At 33.4% G+C, this 16,958-nt stretch overlaps 2 protein-coding genes across 2 annotated transcripts in view; one reads left to right on the forward strand and one right to left on the reverse strand.

Moving 5' to 3' along the window:
• LOC117178468 (antizyme inhibitor 2-like) overlaps positions 1-12,014 on the reverse strand; it is a 25,497-nt gene extending 13,483 nt beyond the window's left edge. The window contains exon 1 of the mRNA XM_033369894.1: positions 11,867-12,014. Within this exon, the coding sequence (XP_033225785.1) occupies positions 11,867-12,014 (148 nt within the window). The remainder of the gene's footprint in view (positions 1-11,866) is intronic.
• Positions 1-16,958, forward strand: part of LOC117179121 (protein rhomboid) — a 573,161-nt gene that overhangs the window by 370,437 nt on the left and 185,766 nt on the right. The gene's annotated exons all lie outside the window — the stretch shown is intronic.

The raw sequence follows: 16,958 nt of genomic DNA on the forward strand, positions 1-16,958 counted from the left end.
GTTTTTGGAAACGCTCAATCTAAAGGGGTTTAAATGTATTTTGCTGTATTTTTCTCTCGGATTTTCTGCAGTTGGACCTCGTATTCAAAATCACAAAATCAGCAAACCCAAAAACCTATGTATGTTTTCTTCTGGATTATTCTATCAAATTGTTTGCAGTTTGATTTTTAAATGACCCGGAATCTAATGTGATGGAGGTCAACGGACCTTGGATTCGAAATCAGTGACCCCAGAAACTTATTTACGTATTTTGCTTAACTTTTATTACTGGGTTTTCCCACAAACACTGCATCGAAGCGGTGAAGTTTTCATTTTTGCAAATGGTGCTTGAGGTGAATAGGAGGAATAAGGGTGTTCCGTTTAATGTGGAATTGACTTCTTATTGTTAGTAGATACTGTAGGAATTTTTTCGAATTTTTGGGACCAAATCTAAATTGGGCCAAAAACCGTCGTTAGATATCCTCCTCCTTAGTTTTCCTTTGCGTCAATAAAATTATAATGATGAAAGAAAATTTATTATATATTTTCAAGAATTTTTTAGCTACAATATTGAAAGCAGAATTAAATAATTATACAACTACAATGTTTTTTCGACCAATTTTTTTGACAAAAGTTTGATGTTGGAAATGGTTGTACGTTTACAGAAATAATTTTTAATAGTAACATGAAACTATGTACACTTTAATTTCAAACATAAAAAAATGTAATTAGAACAAAAAGATTGTTCTAAAGGAAAATTTATACTCAAGAAATCAAGAACATTTTTTTTTATTAAATGTACTTCGTTAAAAAAAAAATGTTCAAGGGAAAAAATGGCATGAGTTTAAAAATATTTTAAAATAATTATTATTTCTGTTATACATAAAAAACTTTGTTAGAAGGTTTCACTTTAAAATATTTAATTAAATATACGTCGATGAAAAATAATTTTTAAAGAGTTCTCCGACTGTCGCGTTTTATAAAAACTTTTAAAAAATTGATTAATAAATTTGTTTAAAAAATATTTTACCTATGAGGTCAGAACATTTTTCTCGAGGACCAAATCAATCCCTTCACTGAGTATTGTGACTGTTTTTTCTTCAATTGTACTTCGTTAAAAGAAGTTATTTTTATGAATACTGCAAGCTATATTCATAGTTCCTAATTTAGTTGGATAACATTTGTATTTAAGAAATTATATAGTTTCACTAATGAAACATTAACTGAAGAATAATAATTCCAATTGTGTAATTTCGTACCCACAAGACATTATGTTCATTTTAAAGATTCAATAAAATTCACTGATAAGGGCCACCATTGTGTGCCAAAACGTTTGAAACAACTTAATTGTTTTCATTTTGCCTGATTCTGGCGTAAATCCAACAATCTACATCAAAAATTTCTACAAAATTTATTTATGAGCGTCAATACAATCGCCCAGCGATTATAAAGTTATTATTATTTTCAATAATATTATTTTTAATTAATGCTAAAAATTTACGGTTTCTTCTGAAGTTCTGAACATTTTTACCAATCTAAAAACAAATGAATAAAAAGTTAAACATTAAAGAATACGTGTTCAAGATTATGTGAAATTCAAAAAGTTTTAATTATAAAAACTGCGCAGCATTAAAGTTCTTTATCAGCTACTCGCACTTAAAAAAAGGTATTATTGAGTACCCGCTCCAACACTTTTTTTGCGGTTAAATATTAAATTTTTGAATACATAATCCTGAAAACAGTATTAGATTCAATACTAGGTACTACATGCAGACTCGGAAATAGTCGCGCTTTGGGACTAACCATGCGGCTTCAATTCTCAGAATGTACTATCTCCGGACGCACTATATCCGAGTTGATTGTACTTATTTTTCATAGGAGAACACAAAACTAATGTTTAATGGCGACTCTTTAAATACTATATGGAGAGAAGCTTGGTAGAGCCGCTCATCCAACACGTGCAATTATCGTGTCAATCTGGCTCCACTGATTCTGGGGAAGCATTCCCCGAAACTGGTCAAGCCTTTTGACCAATAGTATAGGCGAGCCGTTCGGCACACGCGGCACATGCAACACAGTTTCGGTCTTATACAGTTTAGGAAAATTCCCGAATCTGAAACAGGCGCCACCGAACCCAACTGAAGCGACTCTTTCACTGCTACCGCGAAGGTATTACCTAACTTCTCTCCAAGTACTATAGTCTACTTGTTACTATACCTAAGATTGATACGAATAAGCTAGATTCACTTGATGGAATTCAGGTTCAATTGTATGTCAGACACTTAGACGTTTAAGAGGATCTGAAAATGGTGTCACCGCTTTTTATAACTTTTCATACTCTTTAACTTAAATATGTGTTTTTCTATAAATTGTTTGCATACACAATTACGCGTTTCAGTCCACGTAAACATAATTTCTAATTAAAATTGGTTCTAGATACTTGAGATCGAGATTTATGATGCAATTCAATTAAGCTTTTAAATACATATTACAAAATTTTAAATTTCACAGAAAGAAATAGCGTTGTTGACAAGTGTCAAGGCAATCATCAAATTTCATGATTGTTAGTTATTGCACAGCTGTTCTATATTTGCATTTTCATCAGAAAATATGTTACATTTGTGTAAAATCTGTCGCCTTCCCTCCCCCCGGTTTGTCAAAAGTCCAATTTTTTAGACCCTTTTAACCCGAGAATCAGGTTTTTAGGAATGTTTCTATTTGTATGCCCTTCTGTCTGTGAGCACAATAAATTTTGAAAGAATTTATCTACTAGGTATGCGTTTGGTAAATGCTTTTAGTGTCGGAAACTGAAGGTCAACTTATTTAGCCAGTTTTTTTTAGATAAAAATGCAAATAGATGCAGCATTTGTAATATTGTGTTGGGACCATTTTTCCAGATTTAAAAATTTTATGGGCGACAATCCGTATTACTCGGAAATTCAAACAATATAATCTCACAACTTTTTTGACGAAAAGAAAATTGTCAGTTATAGCTAAATAAATGACTTGAAGATTAATCAAATAAAATTCATTGAATTGGCTAGAATTAAGTAATTTCAGAAGAATTTAAGTTAATTAAAAAAATTCTAAAGAATTCCGAAAAATTAAAAATAATTTTAAAATTTATTTGAAATTAATAATAATTCAAGAAAAATTTTTAATGAACTTAGATTAATTGTAAAAAATATTTAATAATCTTCTAGAACCCGTGAAATCAATATCAATTCAATATCTTTCGAAATTCTAGGAATATCTTTTAAACATCATAAATCATTAAAACCCTTGGAACTCCTTCGAAAATGTTTTTATTTCTTGGAAATTTGCCTTGAATTTCTTAAAGTTTTCGAAAAATCCTTGAAATTTTTTTAATTATCAGAAATATTTCAAATCCTTCGAAATATCTTCAAATCCTTAGACATTTTCGACATCTCTTGGAAATTTAATGGGAATACAAAAAATCCTAAAATCTTAACATTGTTTAAAAATCCTTTTAAACAACTGGAATCAATAGAAAATACCTTCAAACCTCTTAAAGTACCTAGAAATCTTTCAAATTATTGAAAACCTTTGGCAATACCTTGAAATATTTGAAAACATTCGAAATACTACAAAACCCATAATTCTTGTAAATAAATTTGGTAAAATCAATTAAAATTTTATAAAATTTCATAAAATCTGATATTTCATGAAATCAAGGAAAAATAATTATAAAAAAGCTAAAGAGCTTTTTAAATGCCTTAAAATCAATTGGGATCTCTAGAAATATCGAAAAATCTGCTGAAATCTTTTAATAATCTAAAACCTTCTTGCTTCTAAACAATCGTTTAATATATTCTGAAATTCTAAAAAATTCTTGAACGCATACTGAAAATGCTTTAAAATCCATTAAAAATTTCTAAGATATTTTTTAAAACCTCTACGTATTTCATATTTTTAGAAATCTTTTTAAACACCTTCAATCTTCCTGAAGCTCTTAAAATTCCTTGCAAATTTTCAATTTCTAGGAATTCTCTTTAAATTATTGAAATCTGTTCAAAATTTAAGGAATGTTTTAAAATACTTACGTGTTTATTTACTTAATAGTAGTACTAATGTGCTCTTTTCTTTCATTTAAATTGACTATATCTTAGAAATGAAAATTTCCTAAAAATAAGAAAAAAAATGTATTTAGGGCTGCATAAAATTCATTTCTATGAAAAATATACAAATGAGTAAAAAATATATTAAAAAATAGTTGTTGTGCTTACTTAACAGAATTTAGCCAAACGTTTAGATTGTCGAAGTTCTGATTTTTTACATTTCAGTTTGTGGTGACAAGGCAAAGTTTTTTTTTTAATTCTGTCACTAATTTTGAGTTTTTAGAAACTTGTTTATTTCACGATGAAGCACAAGACTAGCAAAATTCAGCATACATTTTATTTTGATACTTCCTTGAGCTAATCTTAATTTAAAATAATATTTTAGGCATTTCTTTTATATACCTAGGCTAAAAAGTTGTATGGAGTGACAAATATTACATGTGCTATATATTCGTTCTATACAGTTTTTGCATAACAAAAATGATAATTACTCATTCGCAAAGAAAAACATACACTTTTTACGCACCTCTTGGAAACGGATTTTTAATCAAATTGTTTTCAAAATCGAGACTTTTAACTAACAAAGAAATCCCAAAATAAAAATTTTTTTCAAGAAACTGAATGTTTGGCGAATGAGACTAGTCGCTGCTACATGGGTCTTATATATTATTTCCGTAAACGTAACGAGCTTGCTTTTTACTTGTGATTTAGTTGTTTAATTTTGAAGGACCGGGGCATATACTGATAATTTACAATCCATAAAAAGACAAAAATGTTCAGAGAAAGTAAACAAAGTATAATTAAATATTTTGAACTTTATTGTGATTCATTGCGCATTTTTTACCTTCAAGAGGTCCTTGAAAATGCGAAAAAATTCGAATTCTCGCTTTGCGAAATAAATTTGTATCTAAAAGAAAAGTTTGAATGAAAACATCAAGCATAATTTAAAAGCGCAATTTTATTTGTTAATAAGTATAACAGTATTATTTGATTCTCGAGATCAAAATGATATGTCAATTTGGATCAATTTGACCTTATTTTTTGGCGTCATTAATTTTCTAACTTTTCAAGTACACTGCACGATTAGGAACTATAAAAATCCTACATGTAAGCTAAACTAATATAAGAAGGTTAGCCATCTTGGTTTATATGATCCTTAATCAGATCATTATGATCTTAAATGTCGATAATTCATTCCAGTTGATCAAAATGTTTTTGATCTCAGTATCATTTTAAAAAAACTTTTACTGTAATCTACCTCATAAATTTTCGACCGGGTGGTTATATCTTCGACTAAAAAGATACATTTTTAACTAAGAAGCTGTCTCTATTAATTCGGTTCGCATGAAAATGATAAAAAGGAGAAAAGGAGGAAGAAGGAAAAAGGGCAATTTTCTTAAAAACAGGTTAAAAAGGATGAATTCCTTAAAAATGGTGAATAAGATAAAAAGTGTAGAGTTTGACATATGAAAGTGATTTTCAGACTTGTTAGATCATTATTGCATCCGTGCCTTGAGTTCGATGTAAAATTTCCAAAGTACTTTTTCATACTTAATGCTAAACAAAAATCTTTCAATTTTCTGTCATTTATAGAAATATTAATACAAATAAAAAATTTAAATTTGTAATTAAAGATAATAATTATTGAAAAACCTATCTATTTCGAATTATGCCATTTCTAAATTGATTTGACTATTATTCTCAGGTCACCACGATCGAGGATAGGGAACTTTTTGCCTAAGAAAGATTTTTCTAGTGATTTTTATATTGACATTCATGAACTCAACACAGCTATTGGTAATTTAGTGTACAAAAAAAGATCTAGTGTAAAAAAAGGTTCCCCTTTAATATTCAAGAAAACTACCCTCATGCGTGCAGATACTGTATCACTTGTGACTTAAGTGGTGACCAGCAGTTGAACATGAACAATGTATTTCTGAAACCTCAAATCCGTCAACGATTAACCAATTATTTAAAATTGTTTTGTGATAATTAAATATCTGTTACTTTAAAGTTGTATTTAAACTCAGAATATGTGTAAAAAGTATGTTTCAGAACGAAAAAATAAACGAAAATCTGATTTTCTCATTAGGCAAAATTTTCACCTTCGCTTTGCAGAATAAATATAATTTTTAGAAACAGAAAAACACTATTTAAATTATCTTTAAGAGAAAAGTCTTTGGATTAAAAACTTTATGATCCTTTTTTAGATTTGCTTAAAATAATAGAAAACCCTATTAAAAAGAGAAAAAAGTTCTTTTCACAAAATTTTAAACCATTTAACAACTTTTTTCACTGTTTTCAAACTTTTCACCTAAAATTTCTAACTGCAGAATCGTATTCAGAAGGACTCTGATGACTAAATCTCACTACTGTAAATATACAAATAACAAACCTAAACAGTTTGCATCGACTGCAGATGTTGCGGGTTCTACAGGACTCATGATGGCGACTGTCGGGTACGTGAAAAATGTTAGCGTTGAGACGGTTACATTTTTTTTACAAATCATTTTATGTGCTTACATTTTTTTTGCAAACATGAGGTTTATTACACTCAGGAAAATCTTCGCTTTCATCAAACAACAAAAACTATTTAATTATTACCAATAAAGGAAAAAAATGTTGCTTCAATTAAATAGCGGTTCATTTTATTTTAAGAAATAAAAATTATTTACTTTATTGATTTAAACAAATTTTTTTAGCACATTTTTTTGGATTGCAACGAAAATTTTTATTTTTTTAAACGATGGATCTGTTAAAAATGTTTTAATTTGAATTCCTGTGGTACTAACGTGAAATCTGAATTGGTTGATCCTTTCATTATTTTTAAGGTGTTAATCTTTTTTATGGCGTGGTTTGATGCCAATGGTTTTGGTTTATCGGAAAACCAAAAATTATTTGAAAAATGTGGCTTTACCTTGTATATAGTTGATGATTTTGCAGTCAAGTAGGTCGTTTTTCTAACCTCCTTTATTTATAAATATAATTTATCTATTTTAATTTTTTTTAAACATATTATCTAATATAAATTATTTGTATTAAGAATACTCAATTTTGAATTCAAGTATAAAAAAATATTAATTTTTCTTCCACAAAATATATCATTGATTTAAAAAAAAACATTAAATGTGGACAAGGATTTAACTAAAGATTTATTTGGAAAAGAAGCTTGTAATGTGTCCCCCTAACAGTTTACATTTTTCTTGCACCTTCTTTCCTGTTCCTTCACACATCCCCTACACACTTACTTGGCGGCGGGAGTGAGATCTACAGTTTAAAGTGGGTTCCAAACCACCAAGATCAACAGCTTTAAGTACTTAGCGAAAACTTTTTCTCTAGAGGTACCGGTCCCACGACACTCCGGAGATGAACAGCTCCCTTGGTAGGCCAGAGTTTACCGCATGGGCCGCCAAGACTTTTCCAGAGTGCGAGGCGAGAATCAAACCCGCAAGCCAAAGGAGTGGGTACAAAGCTTACGCTTCAGCCGCCACGACCATCGTCATACTACCAAATATTCATTTAAAAGAAAATATACTTGAACCAAATAAGTAAAGACAAACAAAAAATTTCTTTGAATAAAGAAAACGTTTTTTTGTTGACCCTATAACGTATTTCTTGAGATTATCTCCAAGACGTCGATGTCTGACTGTATCTCAAAACTTAGATTATGTTTTACTTTTATGGGCTTAGCATGGTGATCTTAGGTCGATTCAAACTTGTTTCAAGACGCACCCTTTTGAATTAAGAATGAGACTGCTAAAAAATGCGAAGAATGAAATCTTAAGGATGAAAAATTTGTAATTATGAAGTTATACATGTATAGGCAGGGTGTTTCTTTTATCTTCAAATATTGAAAAATCTCAATAAATACGCATCTAGAAAAAAAATGTCCTTGAATACAAAATTTTTATTTTCGAAGGGGAAAAGCGACCTCGCAAAAGTTCACCCCACACTTAACCCGTTGGAAGCGAGAGGGGGAGAACTTCCAAAATTTAAATAGGATTGCAAATTTAAATTCTACATCAAAATAAACGGAAGTTTTATCTTAATAATTTGTTTAGATTCGCGCCAGATGGCGCTGCATTTGGGAAAAATGACATTGGTGACTGTTTAAGGAATGCGTTACCAAAAGAAATATGAATTTGGTAATTCAGATAGACAGTTCCGCGAAAATGAGATTCGAAAAAGAACATTTGAAGCGTCAGGGTATGCTTTCCATCAAACTTTCGGCCATAGTGCAGGGCAGGATTCTCCAAAGCAGGTGTTAATTAAACTATTTGATGTTGAAAACACGCTTTCCCCGAAGCTTCTGCTTCATTGTGGGCAAACTTTTTCATGGGATTAGCATCTGGGGAATGTGAGGGCCAGTACAATGCATTGATCCCATTTTCCTCTTTTCACTGGCTGTAATGGCGGCTGCGGTGTTTTGGGTCGTTGTTTTTCTGAAGTATCCATTCTTTATTTCCTTGCCCCAACCCCTTCTCTGTAGACTTTATCCAAGTCTTCTGATAGATTTTAAGCATTGTTTCGTCGTTCAGGTTGCCAGTGAACACGTGCATTGCGCCAAAATCCAGGTTGCAGAACGAGCCCCACATATGGGCCTTGACTGAATGCATAACGCTGCGTTGGACGAATAATAGACCGTGTACGGACCACGCACTTGGTACAAATCCATGCCCAGAACGATAACTTATCTGTAAATCCTATCTTAGATCACTCGCATTGGATATTACTTTAGGAGCTGGGTGTAATCCTGTATTCCGTTCTAGGTCCGTCGGTTTTTTAAAATTGAATATCGTGTGAAATGTTATGCTGATTACGAAAAAGTAGGGTGCCCCCCCTCTAGAAATGTCGGAGTTACGAGATAACAGCGTTTTAATTTTTTTATTGATGCAATAGTGCTGTTATAATTTGGGGTTTTCGTAAGGTTTAAATCTATGATCGGCTGGAAAACTGATTTAGAAAGAGAAATGCCCTCTTCATTTTTGATATCTCACAGCTTGTGTTGGCTATTTGTGCTCGAGAGTCAAGAGTCCATTAGAAGGGCGACAGGTTTACACCTTGGGCTCAGAAAAAATTTGGGATATTTAATGGGGGTTACATGCCGCCACCCTGAAGTTTTCCTGTATCGCAGCAATAAGGATCTATTACATTTTAACAAAAAAAAATATATAATTCAATAATAAGCAAAGTATAAGTAATCGTAAGACTTTTTAAAAACCATTTTATTACTTAATTTTGATAAAAATTATTTAGCTTTATTACAAGTTCCTGCGATAATTAGAAGTTGATGAAGACACTTAGTTTATTATTTTTTATAACAAAGAGAGTTATTATTTGATTTTAAACTAACTGAATAATCGATTTTTTCTCGAAATCGATCACTTTTATAACAAGATGTTCTCTTGAACAAAAATTCTCCTCTGTTAGTAATCCCACTTTTGGTTCAAGCTTTTTTCTGTGAAATAAATATTTTAATCAAAATAAGAACAATTTTATTTTTCCTCACATTTTAACGTAATTGCTTATTTCTAATGTTAACAATTGATTAAATCAAAAAATAAGAATTACAATTATTTCTTGAAAAAAAGATCCTACTCCTTCTTCACTCCATTGAAAATCGAACTACAAAACTTCTGATTTCCGGTCAGGTGCTTTCCAATTAAGCTATTAGAGGGATCAGAATAAGAAATCTTAATTCAAGAAAATAACGCTAATTTTTATCTATGTGTTAATGGTACAAGTAATTATTTTCAATGAACCTGTTATATTATCAGCGAAATGTTACCTTACCGACAGTAGACAACCCTCCAAACTATGAAGGCAAAAAATCCACAATACCAATCAAGTTAAGAATCTTCAATAACAGAAAATGCTTAACGTCTTAACAGACTAGATGGAAAATAATATTTTCAAATAAGCATTAAAATTATTTCTGGAAAAAAGATCCTACTCCTTCTTCACTCCATTTGGAATCGAAATAATTTTAATTTTAATTTGAAAATATTATTTCCCATCTAGTCTGATGAAGACGTTAAGCATTTTCTGTTCTTGAAGATTCTTAACTTGATCGATATTGTGGATTTTCTGCGTTCATAGTTTGGAGGGTTGTCTACTGCCGGTAATGTGACATTTCGCTGATGATATAACAGGTTCATTTTAAAAAAAATGATAGAGGAGATTTCTATTCCTACATCGGTTTTCTAGCCCACCATATACTTAAACTATTGAGAAAACTCAAATTATAATAGAACTATTTCATAATTTAAAAAAAAAATGGAAACGCTAATATCTCGAACCTTCACCATTTTGCTGGGGAGGAGGCACTCTGTTTTCCGTAATCAGCACAACATTTCACATGATATTCAATAAAAAAATCTGACGGACCTAGAACTGCACACAGAATTACACTCAACTCCTAGAGTGATATCTTTGTTCATCCATGCGTTGAACCGACTTGCGTAGGCTAAACTTATTGCACAATTCGTCTTTTTCTTGTCTTAAAACAAATGATACTGCACCAATACTTACATTGCATCTTAGACTAACCTTTCCGGAGTCCCATACCATAGATAATTTCTTAGTATTTTTGATTTTAGTTGTTTGGTAGTGCTACTTATATTCCTTTGGGCTTGATTGGGTGGGTGCCACTGTATTCTCTCATTACTTGAACTCATTGCTTCTACAATGGAAAATTGAAATCATTCTCATTTATGGAGAAATTGGAAGGAATATCGAGGATGCTGTCACTCTTTATGCTTAACGTTTTCCAGGCAGTTTTTGGTCACGCGCTTCTTTGCACCAGGTTGTCTGCAAATACACCACTGCATGCCAAACTTCATGGCAATGATTTCTAGAACCGAGTAACATTTTATCAATGGGCACTTCAGCAGATACGAGGGAACCAGAATTTCTTCATTCGAGTGTTATTTTCAGATGACTCATCTTTTACTGACCGTGATATAGTTAACTGGTATAATATGTATTATTGGAGTGTGAACCTTTTACACTAGTTGCACGAAGTTGAGCGTCAGCGTCCTTGCTCCAGGAACGTTTAGTGTGGAATAATTCATGACCACCTTATCGGTCGTATTTTATTGATGATAATTTAAACGCTGCAATCGCACATGAATGACTGAATCACGAATTCAGTGGCCACTGGATCGGTAATGGAGGTCCGGTAAATTGACCTGTCAGATCTTTACAACTTACGTCGCCGGATTTCTTTTTGTGGGGTTATTTGAAGAATTAATTTCATGAAGAATTACCAGCAACTCTGGAGACCATGAAACAGCGTATCAGGACTGTTTGTAACCAAATAACAACAGACAAAACTCGGCAGTTGTGAACATACTTTCCAAGTGCGGATCAACAAGTGCATCGAAGTGGGTGGAAACCATTCAGAGCACTTAATGTAAAATATTCTTAAAAATTAAGCACCTTGATTGTGATATAGTCCACATGGGAGTTGAAAATACTTTGCAATTTGTGAAGAAAATATTGGGTTTGGCAAGATTTTAGGCTGTACCGATATTATGTTTCAAGACTTGTAGCCACGACTAGGGGTCACGGGGTCCTCTTTTGCGGGTTGCCTATTTACAAGGGGTAAATGTTTGAAAAAACCTATTCATAGGCTTGAAAGAATGTAATTTTGTTGTTTAAGTCATTAAGTACGATTGTTTATGACGAGATTGGATGTAAAGCAAACGATAAAAGGGAGGTATAACAGTGTATCATGGATATTTTCACGTACAATATATCCATCACAGAAACAGAGTTCTGGACAGTTAATTTACCTTTTCATTCACTGGCAGCGACTCTGACTAGATCCCTTTTTGCAATTATCCATACTGGGACCCAGTGATCTTCATTCTTTTCCCATACTCGATCTGCGGGGCTTGGAAAACTTTCTTGAAGTTCTAGTCCCTGTTCCCACAAAATGGCTCTCTCGTACATTGCCCTTGACGTATGCTGTCTCAGAGCATCGCATGTAGGAGGCAAGTCTTTAATTTGCTTGTCTTTTTTTTTAATCGATTTCTACCAGACTCCTTCGCGGTAATGCACGCCATTGATCTGTGTGTAGAGGGTTGTAGAATGTTACAACGAACTTCTCAATTTTTTCCAAAGCTATGTCCAGATTTTCAGTAGCAGCTTCAAGAAAACCCTGAGTGGCGTCGGGATATATTCTTTATGCATCTTGAGCAGTCTTTCTGCCTCCATCTGCAAACGAAGACACCCTATCGCACTCCGTGAATGCGTGAATAACTGGAAGTACCTGAGCCCTCTTTAAACCTGTGAGGAAAATTATCTAATGAGTAAATTATTTGTACATGTTATTCAGTATTGAATTTTAACTGCAATTATCCACAACATTTACCAAGAAATTCTGCAAGGATGTGAGCAGGAATACACTGGTGGTTCTCACCCGTGCCAAAATGGACCCAAAGTTCTTCTAATTTTGTCATCGTTTGGACGTAGCTGATTGCATTGACGAGCATATCTGTGTGAACAGTCCGTAATAGAACATTCGTACAACCCTGTGATACCACGTCACCCATGTGATTAAGTATCCTGGTGGAGTACACTTCCTTACCCTCCTCGTTCACCTCTAGAAAGCAAAAAGCAAGGAGTCTGAAGAGTTCCTCCTTTTGAAACATCTCGCGGGAACAAGGGCCAACTCATCGGGATTCTTGTCGACAATACCTCAAGAGTGCGCTCGCCAGTTCTTATACTCTCACGCATTCCACTCTTCAGTCTGTCGGCGTAGCACCTACCCCCCTCCCCCCTCCCGCTCATGGCAAAAAGTCTTCAAACACAGTATGGTGTACCACCTAACATTGTGCCAAACTGCAATCTTTTTACGACAAAGTACAAGGTCTGTAGTGGATTTAGCAACTAGCATACGGACTAATAGGCAAGGGCACTCGCCGAAAACAAGCACTCCGATGGTGAGAGGGGACGGGACTTGTCGAGAAAAAACTCCGAAAGAAAAAGGCAACTACCACGCCCACTTAGCTGCTCCTGGATAGTGCTGAAAGTAGTTAATTCATTGACTGCTCACACACTTCGTCGAGTCAAAATGAAAAGTTTGCGTTTTTAAAATAAAATTGAGCTTTCCATTTTTTCTTTACTTCTTTATTCCCCTTTCCAGGTGGGTGAAAGTGGTGTTAGGAATTAAAGAGATTACATTTGAATAGTTCTCTTAAAATAACCAACACGTCTTTTTCATTGTTTGTTTGGAAGCGCGTTTTTTAAATAGTTAACGATGTCATTTTTTTAAATGCATCGTCATCTAGCGTGAATCGAGAAAAATGTTTCCAATAAAACTTAGATATTTTTTAATAGAGAATCTGATTCTGCAATAAAAAAATAAAGTTTTTAATATGAAATTTGAAATTTATCCCCTTCTCGCCCCCACGGGGTGGGGTATGAGGTAAGTTTTAGAAGAGTGCCCTTTTCCCCTCGAAAGCAAAAAGTTTTTGTCACAGACATTTTTTTCTTGGTATGCATATTTCTTGAGATATTTTGATGTCTCCAAATAAAATAAATACCCTGTACACACACACACGTATATATATATATATATATATATATATATATATATTCTGGACAGTCAACGTTTAGAATTTTGTCGTACAATTTTATAAATAATAAATGTCAACTTTGTAATATGTCAATTTCTTTTTATTTAATATCTAACAGACGCTCTAATGAGTGCTGATTATTTTGAAAGATGATCAGATGTCTTTGAATGTAAAAAGTTCTTAGGTCGTTATAAATTGGGTATTTAAGTAATATATGGGATAAATTCTTATATTCCATTTTATTACACAGACTGTAGATTTAGTTAGCATCGATGACGTATGAGAGACCATTAAAATATAGCCTAGTTTCAGATTCACGAGAGACTCTTAATTGACTAACAATTCGTACTTTAGTTAGACTAGTTTTATATTGAAGATACGCTCCTGTAGAACCCAGGTGGCTTAGGTTTCTGAACATCTTATTATAATTTAAGTTAATTACTCCATCTATAGTTTTGAAAAAAGATTATTTTACCATTTACTGAGGATGCTAGTTCTTACCGCTGAAAACACCTCTGGGTTGGTCACTGTCCAGACAATGCAGCCCTCTCGCCTACTGATTCAAGCAAAAATCTCAACTGGGAAGCCCAGTTGAACTCCAAGCTTGAATTAACTTCTTGGTACAACACACATAGCCCTCTAAAATATATTTTGGACAACCTATGTTCTTCCATACTTGTAAGGGAGATCCACCAATTATACTCCCTCGAAAATGCTTTAAAGCTGCTTTAATCGAACCCTGTTTCCATCCATGACTGGGAATGTTTCTAGGCCAATAAAATAGGCATTTAAAAAATCTGTTCTGAACAACGTTGATATCATCCAGATATCGCAGGCCCCAGACTTCTGCCTCGTACAGAGCAGTAGCATCCAAAATTCCAGTCAAAAGTTTTCTAGCCGCTTCCCATGAATAAACTCTACTTTATTAAGATACCACACACTCTTTATGCAGTGAGAGAACCTTTCTTAATGAAGTGATCCTTAGCTTTTTTGAATTTTCCCAAAGCGTGTCGGTATTATTACATTTTAGAGGCCTCAATTTTCTTAATTTACCAGTTTTACAGGAAGAAACTATTTTCGTCTTTTTTAGATTAAGATGGAGACGATTTATGGCATAATAATCTTCCAGGGTTTTTAATTTGTCCCTAATATCATGCCACGACGTAGCAAAAATTACAATGTCGTCCGCAAACAGGAGCATAATCAGTGATCGAGCAACGGACATTACTAATCCTCTCGCCCCCTTCTTAATAAAAAATTCAATTATATCAGCTATATGCATACTGAAAGAAAGTGGACTGAGACTGTCACGCTCCAGGACTCCCTGATTCCATCTTGATCCCACAAATAATGCTCCTATTTCGGACTCAACCTTTTAAAGACGTCGTTGTTCAAACAATCAGGACCGGCAGCTTTATTCATTTTACATTGAGACATAACTAGTTGCAATTCCATCAATGAAAAATCTGTATCAAGTACAGGATCGAGCACTGATATATAATTGCAGCCAGATACAAATCGGGGTGGAAAGAGGTGTCGATAAAAATCAAACCACTCGCTAGTACTTATTGCATTTATATACTCCGGCTTAGTTTCAAAAGATCTCACTGTTTGCCAAAACTCTCTGTTGTTTTTAACATTTGTTAGTTTTAAAAGATTTTGTCTGCAGTTTTCTTCCTGTGTTTCTTTAATTTTCAATCTATATAAATCACGAACTCTTAAATAGTAGTTTAGCGAATCTTGAGAGAGACTACGCGAATACTGTTTATATTCCCTGGATTCGAGTTTTTTAAGATTGGTGCACTGTGAGTTGAACCAGAATTTCCATGATCACCCGATTTAAGAATTTAAGTAGAGTTCCTATGGATCAGCATACCTGCCTCCTGAGCGGCTATCTTTATTGCTATTATTAAATTATAGTATAACTCTTCTGTATTACTATTGTTTATGTAAATATGTGAGCACTGTGATAATACAATAAAAAAGGTCTCCCCGCCTTCATCTTTCCATTTTATGAATGTTGATACTGGAATAGAACCAATTGTTTTCTTAGAAGTAGATTCGTGAAAACAAAGCTGCATTAGTTTAAGTCAATTGTTATAAAAGGGTAGCTGTGTCCAGTGCTCGCTAAATAAGTGATACGACCAGGATTGTCAGAAAGGGAACGACCATTGCAAAGAATGAAGTTAAAAGACTCAAGTTTTTCCACTAATTTTTTCCCCCCGGAGAATTTAGAAAGGCAGCACGAGCATTAAAATCGCCCAATAGAACAGCATTGAAAATCGACGAAGAATCGCTGTCAAATGAATATAAAACATTCTGTAACGAGTCAACACAAAACTCAGTATCCGCGGCTGGTGAAAAATAAAAATTCCCTATATGAAGTGCATAGTTACCCTCAAAAACTAGCCTAATAAATAGCCATAAGTTGCTGACTTCCGATTTGCTGTGTGTGTTGGCTAAACTATTTTTAACTGAAGTAAAAAGACCCCTACTAAATCGGCCCTTACTTTTCTCTTTTATAGCCGGGCTATAAGAAACATAGCACCCGCTTAAATATCTAGGTAATTTCACGGATTCATTTAGCAAGCAAGTTTCACCTAGAAAAACCTAGGAATAAGTGATTAAACATTTAATTTGACTTTCATCTAAACTGAGCAGGTTGCTAAAGTCACTTACATTTCATTAGCATACTCTGAAAGGCCCAGCAACAGATTTCACTACACTTTTATTTTTAATAAGTCGCTGAGAGGGGCGATTAGTCCAAGTTGTCATTCTCTGAAGGGGCTTGCTTCCTTTTTCTGAACAAATCCTGCTTCCTACATCTGATCAGAATCACCAGAGACCTAGATTGCGATGGCTCAGACCTCTGAGTGTTTGACACAACAGGTGTGTTTTTGGTTGTAAACTTCGGCGACCCGATATTTACCTCCTGTGAGTCGCCATTGATAGCAAGTGAACCGGCTATGTTATTATATACCGTTCAGAGAGACCTATCGTAGCTCATATTAATCATCGAAGGTTTGCTGCGGTTGATTATTTCTTCCTGGCTTATATTTTTAACTCCTCTAGAGTGTGAATAATGTCATTATTACAAAGACCTGATGATTTAATGCGGGAATCAAGACCCAGTTTTCTAAATTTAGAAGCCGCTTATTCTAGTGCCTTATGTTTTTGGACAGATTCTGGGCCCAAATCATGCTCCACAAATATATTCGCACCTCCAAGTTTGGTGCGATTCATGCGAATTAGATTTTCTACCACTCCTGAAGAAAAAGACAGTAAAAGTGGTATTTTCTTGTCCACTTTGTACTGC

Source organism: Belonocnema kinseyi, chromosome 8 (genome assembly GCF_010883055.1).
Source record: "Belonocnema kinseyi isolate 2016_QV_RU_SX_M_011 chromosome 8, B_treatae_v1, whole genome shotgun sequence".
NCBI lineage: Eukaryota > Metazoa > Arthropoda > Insecta > Hymenoptera > Cynipidae > Belonocnema > Belonocnema kinseyi.